Below are 7,754 nucleotides of genomic sequence, written 5' to 3'. Positions count from 1 at the left end.
TTCCATGCTTGTACCAACCTCGTTCCCAGCGCCATCCTTTGTCCCTTCGGTTCTCACCGACTTTAGCCTACCTATGGCATATGTTGTGAGTATTCACCGACATATATAGATTGCTATAGACTGTTCTGTTTGAACAGATTGATATCATAGTTTTGTTATCTACTTATCCTAGAGTTTCCATAGCTTATGTTGGTATATATAAATTGTGGAAATGGTATTATACAATACCTAATGTTTGAAAATTATTATGAAAATTGTCTTGGCGGTACATGAGGTGTTGATTTACTTTTATGTGTACTAACCTATCTCACAAGGTCTTTTCAAGTTTTGTGTGGATGAAGTGTTTGAGACTTAGGTGAAACCGGTATATGAGAGGATTTAACGAGATACATAGCTCAAGCTTGGGGATGCCCAAGGCACTTCAATTAAATATTTCAAGAAGTCTCAAGCATCTAAGCTGGGGGATGCTACGCATCCCATATTTCTTCATCAACAACTATCGGTTAGAAATGGAGAGTCCACGAGATTCTAGGAGGATACGTGGGTGGTGAGACGTCTCTAGCCATACAATATCCATCTCTCTATAATATTGTGCAACGTAAGGAGGTGTACATTGCCAGAATATTACAGTCTAATTCTCTAAATATTCAATTCCAACGAGCTTTGATAGGTCATCGATGGGAGACTTGGTTACACTTAGTGAGAAGACTCATGGATGTCTTGTTATCGGGCGAGTCCAATAGGCTTCATTGGAAGCTAACAACTAATGCATCTTTACAGTGAAATCGATGTATTTGAACCTCATTGACACAACACGAATCACCAAATCGATTCATATATGAAAGGTCAAAGTACCCTTACAATCAAAGTCTTCATGTGGTTTGTTCACAAGAAGGTGATTCTCACAAAGGACAATTTGGCAAAGCTCAGTTGGGAGGGAAATAAACGATGTAGCTTTTGTGATGATGATGAAGCTACCAAACACTTTTTTCTTCAATATCCACTAGCAAAAAAGTTATGGAAAACAGTTTGTATAACCTTTAATATAATACCTTCGGATAGCATTGAAACGGTGTTCGGGACGTGGCTAAATGGAGTGGACATTATTATTGCTAGACATATTCGTATACGAGTATGTGCATTGCTTTCGGCTATATGGAACTGGAGGAATGACATGACTTTTAACAGATAAACATATATAATTTGTTTGCAGGTACTTTACAGGATATGAGGGTTGATCCGTACATGATCGTTACTCACTTTTGCGTAAACCAGAGAACCTTTGGTTACTCGGTCTATCCGATGGGAGATGGTAGCTCGAGATATCTACAACCGGTTTGAAGGGCGGTCCAATAGTATGATAGATGGTTAGACATCTAAGCCTATTTTAGCCGGTTGTGGCACCTTCCGGTTTATTTTAGATTATTTTGCTGCTTCTTTAAAGTTTGCTCGAAACCGCATACTATTTGATTATTTTTTTCAATAAAATGGCTGCATGTATAGTATTGATGCAGAGACAGAAAGAAATCTTTCTTTTTTAGAAAAAAAACTACCACGTGCCATTCATTCAGTTGGGTCTCAGATCCTCGGCTCCAGACCTGGCCAAACGGGCCGGCACGGCACGACCCGTGGTAATCGGGTCTGGCACGACACGGCCCGCCCAGGCACGTTTATTAGTTGGGTTAGGTCCAGGCATGACCCGATTATTAAACAGGCCGGCATGTTGGCCCAATTAGCACGCTGGACCGTATTTTTTTTAGCCTTATGGGCTTATTTTTAGGCCTATTGGACCATATTTTTGTATATATATATTTAAAAAATCTAAAAATATATATATAAAAAATCAACAGGCCATACCATTTCGGCCCGCGTGTCCAGCCTTCAGACCCAGACATGACCCGAGGCGTGCTTCATGCCGGGTCTGAACACGATTAACCCATGCCGGCCGAATCCGTGTCATGCCACGCACGCGGCTGTCTGTCGGGCCAGCCCATTTACCGGGACCGTTTGGCCAGATCTGCTCGGCTCCTCGCTGGCCTCGTAGGATTTTCCCCCTCCTCCTCTCAGGGAGGTCTCACTCGATGGGGAAAGAGACCCGGTCTCGCCGTTTTTTCCCCCGGAGCTGCCGACATGCCGATCGATACGAGCGATGCGCACAGTGGAGCAGCACCCGCGCAGCGGACCTGCCGTGTCCGGCATACGTGGCCTTCTGGAGCGACACGTGTCAGCACCCGCCTCTTCTCCCTCTGCCGATTCGCTCTGCTTTTTTATTCGTCGGCGGTTCCTTGCTGGTCTTCTTGAGTTGGCGGACGGAAAAGAAAGAAACACGCCACAGAGTCCGGAGGGGAGACGTCGTGAAGTATTGAGTTTCTTACGTCGGGTGCGGCGGCGGCTCGAGGGCAAGTTGGGTTGGAGCCGTGGATCGGAGCTTCTCGCCGGCGGAAGTGGATTTCCTTCTTTTTCCTAGGGAAGCGACGGCCAGTTCTTGCGGAAATCTCCTACAGATTTGGCGTCCTGATCTTATTTCAGCGGACCTATTTTATCAGAGCTTGAGGCTTTTCCCGCCCCCTCTAATTACAGGTTCGAACCCGATTTGTTTTCTTCCCTTCAGAGTCCAGTTCATGCAAAAATACGAACTGAGCTTTCCTGTACCCAAGACCAAGAGACAAGTGTTTGGAGTTATCCTGTTCAGTAAAATAAGCTAATTCTTTTTTCCTTTTTTGTGCAAGGCATACTTGATCGTATTACTTTTTAATTTTGCACAGTTATTTGTTTATTGGAAAAGTACCAGTTAATCAGTAAGTCGATTCAGTTAGCTGAAAATGACACTAAAGGTCTCAAGTCTCAACTAGTGTTACTTGCTGCGCCAATTCAGCAGTTTCCAATTTTCTCCTCAATTTCTGCAAAGAAAAGAAAAAAGTAGGTGAACGTTAGTTATTTAGGTAAAAACGTTGCACTAGTTAGTCTTACTGTAAAGCATTCTTTCAGTATTACGATCTATGAGTGTATCGAGATATTTTGTAAGACTGAGGTTTGCATTCATAAATTTGTGTTCTGCCCACCGAGCACATTTCTCAGTTTAGCCAATAACCTTTGAGTCTATACATACTTTGCTTTCATGATATTTGTACATGTTAATGGTTCTAAAATGCAAGCGTAAATCGATTCTAGCATTATCTTTGTGCCGCGTGTTGATTAATTCTGTTCTTGTTGCAGATCGTACTTTGAGAATTTATTAAGTATTTGCAAGGTTAAATGATTGACCATTTCCCTCCAATCAAGGATGGTGTCATTGTTAAAAGGATGTAGTTTCTTGTCATGATTTCTTGAGCTCAAGATTCTAATTCAATTGGGTCATCAACGTCAATGATGGACTGGTTGAAGGATCAATTTAACATGTATGTGTTCAGTTTGTACAGTGAATCTCCTAAACCATCAGAATTCTGGATCCCCATTGCTGCATATCTCGCTGTTGGAATACTCAGTCTTTTGATGTTTTTGTACCTTTTCTCGCTGTGGAGGCGAAAGATCAGTGTAAGCTGGATGAAAGTGATTGCCAGATCAAAAAGGAGAAACTTTGAAAGAAATCAAAAGGTCCCTACTGCTGAGCATATATGGTCTGCAGAATCTCTACTTCGTGCAAAAGGACTGAGGTGCTGTGTATGCCTAGAATCTATTTCACCTGCTCAGCCCCTTGGGACAGTGATAACATCAGAGAACATGGTTCACCGCTGTGATGTTTGTGGTGCCGCTGCGCACACAATCTGCTCTTCAAACTCTCAGAGGGACTGCAAATGCGTCTCATTGTTGGGTTGGAAGCATGTAGTCCATCAATGGACTGTGCTGTGGACTGATATAGCTGACCAGCCTGAAGAAGCTCAGTATTGTAGCTACTGTGAGGAGCCATGCAATGGGTCTTTTCTTGGAGGTCCAATATATTGCTGCATGTGGTGCCAACGGCTGGTGCATGTTGATTGCCACTCAAGCATGTCTACCGAGACAGGTGATGTTTGCGACCTCGGTCCATTCCGACGCCTTATTCTTTCCCCGCTTTTCGTCGGGACCAAGAACAAGCCTAGTGGGATTTTGAGTTCTATAACTCAAGGTGCAAATGAGCTTGCATCCACCGTACGGGGACATCTTAGGAGCCGAGGTAAAAGGCAGAAATATGACAACAGATTGCCTTCTGACTCTACCGCCGGTGAGAGTAATGACGATTCATCAAGCGATACCGCACCATATTCTAATCAGAGGGTCAAGGAATTAAAAGCAAATGTTGGCAGTGTTCAGAGGTATGCTGAGAATGAACATGACAGTAGCGAGAGTGATTGTAAAGAAGTTGTATCAGAACCGAGAAGACTCCATAATGATGACACAGGGGGAGACAAACTCAAGTATGTGTTGACTGATCCGCCTGCTGATGCCAGACCTCTTCTAGTATTTATCAACAAGAGAAGTGGAGCTCAGCGTGGAGATTCTCTCAAGCACCGGCTACATTTCCTTTTGAACCCAGTGCAGGTCTATGTCATAGTCATTACATTTTATTAGTGAACATTATCATCAACCTGTTGTTTTCTTATATGTGTGGACCATGTGTTATTTAGTGTAGAATGCAATAACCACTTCACATATTGGGTACTTCTATCCTTTAACCTGTCTGTATTCTATTTCTCTAGAGGAAATCCATATTTGTGACGCCATATATTAATCGCAGAACCCACCTTAGCAAGTTGTATTCAGATCATTGTCATCTCCTTTTGTGTCTAATGTGATGTATTTATTTTATTTAGGTGTTTGAGTTGAGTTCATCACAAGGGCCAGAGGCAGGATTGTCGTTGTTCCAAAAGGTACCACATTTCAGAATCCTTGTATGTGGCGGCGATGGTACTGTTGGTTGGGTTCTTGATGCAATAGATAGGCAAAATTATGCATCACCTCCGCCTGTTGCGATTCTTCCAGCTGGCACTGGCAATGATCTTTCAAGGGTTTTATCATGGGGTGGTGGCCTTGGTGCCGTTGAGAAGCAAGGGGGACTCTGCACGGTTCTACACGACATAGAGCATGCGGCAGTCACCATTCTAGACAGATGGAAGGTTACAGTAGAAGATAAGCAAGCAAAGAATGTGCTCCTCGTCAAGTACTTGAATAATTATCTAGGTAGGTATGGATATTTACTTTATCTGCGCGTTGGATCCAAGGAACTTATCTTTCCATGGTGACTGACAGGAATCGGTTGTGATGCAAAGGTTGCACTTGACATTCATAATCTCCGCGAGGAAAATCCAGACAAGTTCTACAGTCAGGTAGTTTCTCTACCACGTAGCACTCTCATACATGAAAACAGCTTACCAGTATGTTTACATTGTCCTCTTTCGTTGTTTAAGCATATTGGTGTAGCATTATCTTAACAAAACCTAACAGCGTGCCTTGAGTTCTCATTTTACAAGGTAAATTTCATTACGCAAGTACCAATTTTTTTCTTGTGTGTTTCAGTTCCTAAACAAGGTGCTGTATGCAAGGGAAGGCGCAAAGAGTATCATCGATAGGACATTTGCAGACCTACCTTGGCAAGTTAGGCTGGAGGTTGATGGAGCTGAGATCGATATACCAGAGGTTTAATAAGATGAATCTTGTGACTATTATACACTACCGCCACTATCTATCATGCTGATGCCTGTGAATGTTTCAGGATTCGGAAGGCATCCTCATTGCGAACATCCCAAGCTATATGGGAGGGGTTGACTTGTGGCAAAATGAGGAGGAGAATCTCGACAACTTTGACCCACAGTCAATCCATGACAAGGTGCTTGAAGTAGTCAGTATCAGCGGGACTTGGCACCTGGGCACACTTCAGGTAAGCAAGCAGTATTGTAGCGTATAACCTTCTTGATTAATAAACATAGTGCAATGCTGGAGGGTAAACAACATAAAACCTGAATTTATCAGGTTGGGCTTTCTCGTGCGCGAAGGATCGCTCAGGGACAATCGATCAAGCTACGTTTCTCTGGTCCTTTCCCGGTTCAGGTGGACGGGGAACCTTGGGTCCAGCACTCGTGCACGCTGAAGATATCCCATCACGGACAGGTACGGTTCATTCTTGCAGTTTTTTTGGCAAATACTCCTATGCAGCTATGATGATTATTGAGAAACTGCTCTGCATTTTGTAACTCTGCCCTCCGTGTTCATGTCGTTCAGGCTTTCATGCTAAAGCGAGCAATCGAGTCTTCCCTTGGTCATGCGACCGCGATCGTCACGGATGTGCTTGAACACGCCGAGACCAGCCAAGTGATCACCGCGTCACAGAAGAGAGCCCTCCTCCAAGAAATGGCCCTAAGGCTCGCTTAAATCCTTGCCGGTTTGCACGAGGCGAACGCCGCGGAGTATTAATTGCTTCATGTGAGGTTCACTTGTCGGACCTTTCTGCTGGCGGAAGACCTGTGACTGAACCGCAACGGCAGGAGCACCTTGTCCTCGGCTCGACGGTGGTATGAAACCCAGGAAGGCTGTTGGCTGAACGTGCAAAGGGATGTGTACAGTGTGGTTGTTGTGTTGTGTGTGGACATGATGTAGGTCTTTGTGAAATCACGGAACGCCTCTGGCTCTGGGTGCTGAAGCGTGCAAAGGAAGATGGTGTTCTTGTCTGATATTTGGTCGGGACCAAACTGCATCTATCTGAAGATTGCAGCAGACTTGTGTAATTAAGTTGAGATGAAATCAGCTATGCAATGGAACGCGTGGAGTTATGATGAAGAATTCGACGTTGATCAAGCATCGGATGGCAAATCCACTATGTTTTCCTTTTCTCTCATTTTCTTCTCGTTTGTAAGGCTATAGGCCAGGGTTTTGGAGGCTTGTAAACCATTATGATGTACTTCCTCCGTAAACTAATATTAAAACGTATTGGGCTCGTACTATCGGATCTGATCACCAAAGTAGCTAAGATTTGCTAACTACAGTTTGGATTTCTGAATCTATTGGGCTCGTACTATCGGATCTGATCACCAAAGTAGCTAAGATTTGCTAACTACAGTTTGGATTTCTGAATCCTGGTCTTTAGACCAACCTGGGTCTGACAATTGGTATTCAGAGCTTGGTTAAATTGTCGGCCGCGGTTGGATATGGGTTCTGAGGTGAAATTGGAGGAGCCATGAAATCCTCTTCCCTCCCTCCCACCAGCAGTGTAGGTGGTGGCGTTTCATTCGTGTACATGTTTAGGCGAGGTAGCGGTTGCTATAACCCTTTGTTTTGGTCCAAAATCCTCCCTCCCCCGATACGGTTTACTTCAGCGGCGGGAGTAGGTGGCGGCGTAGCACGACGGTTGGATCAGTAACGCCAAGGTTTGCTTGTCAGCTTTAGGTGTGGTATAAAAATCTCCCCCTCCCTCCCTCACTTTTCTCGGGTTGTGAGGTGCTTGGTTCTCTGCATAAACCCTCACGATTTAGCTTGTCGAAACAACATGGGAGGTCCAACAAGTTCGACTGATGTGTAAGTGCATCTAGTGTCATCACTTGTTTATTTTGAAGTATCGTAGACAAATGTGATTGAGGGACGGATTTGTTTGTAAGAGTTCACATGATAACATAGATAGAACTCTCCGAAAATTCGTTTCAACCGTTGAAGTCGACCCCTAGAAATGTTCGAAGACATTGAATACATACATTGATGGTGCACAAAGATATTCGCTTGAAGACAATGGGAGCGAAGACTTAGTTTTTGGATAGTTTTATTTTCTTCTGTTTTGAGTCATAGGAACC

At 44.0% G+C, this 7,754-nt stretch overlaps 1 protein-coding gene across 1 annotated transcript; it reads left to right on the top strand.

Annotated features, from left to right (window-relative positions):
• The first annotated feature begins 2,102 nt into the window (after positions 1 to 2,102).
• LOC123440218 (diacylglycerol kinase 1-like) lies at positions 2,103 to 6,911 on the top strand. Its single transcript, XM_045116793.1, has 8 exons — positions 2,103 to 2,580; positions 3,217 to 4,518; positions 4,791 to 5,157; positions 5,227 to 5,303; positions 5,494 to 5,613; positions 5,690 to 5,854; positions 5,947 to 6,084; positions 6,196 to 6,911. The coding sequence occupies exons 2-8, from the start codon at positions 3,367 to 3,369 to the stop codon at positions 6,343 to 6,345; spliced, it is 2,169 nt and encodes a 722-aa protein (XP_044972728.1). The 5' UTR covers positions 2,103 to 2,580; positions 3,217 to 3,366; the 3' UTR covers positions 6,346 to 6,911.
• The last annotated feature ends 843 nt before the right edge of the window (positions 6,912 to 7,754 follow it).

The sequence above is a fragment of the Hordeum vulgare genome, chromosome 1H (assembly GCF_904849725.1).
Source record: "Hordeum vulgare subsp. vulgare chromosome 1H, MorexV3_pseudomolecules_assembly, whole genome shotgun sequence".
NCBI lineage: Eukaryota > Viridiplantae > Streptophyta > Magnoliopsida > Poales > Poaceae > Hordeum > Hordeum vulgare.
Note: the sequence above shows the minus strand (reverse complement) of the source record. Positions and strands in the feature narration are given on the sequence as shown.

Excerpts from the sequence above, each read along its gene's own strand:
- LOC123440218 (XM_045116793.1), top strand. The coding sequence starts at position 3,367 with ATGATGGACTGGTTGAAGGATCAATTTAACATGTATGTGTTCAGTTTG. Across the intron at positions 5,158-5,226 it reads GTACTTGAATAATTATCTAG|GAATCGGTTGTGATGCAAAG; the intron begins GTAGGTATGGAT and ends GGTGACTGACAG. Across the intron at positions 5,614-5,689 it reads CTGAGATCGATATACCAGAG|GATTCGGAAGGCATCCTCAT; the intron begins GTTTAATAAGAT and ends TGAATGTTTCAG.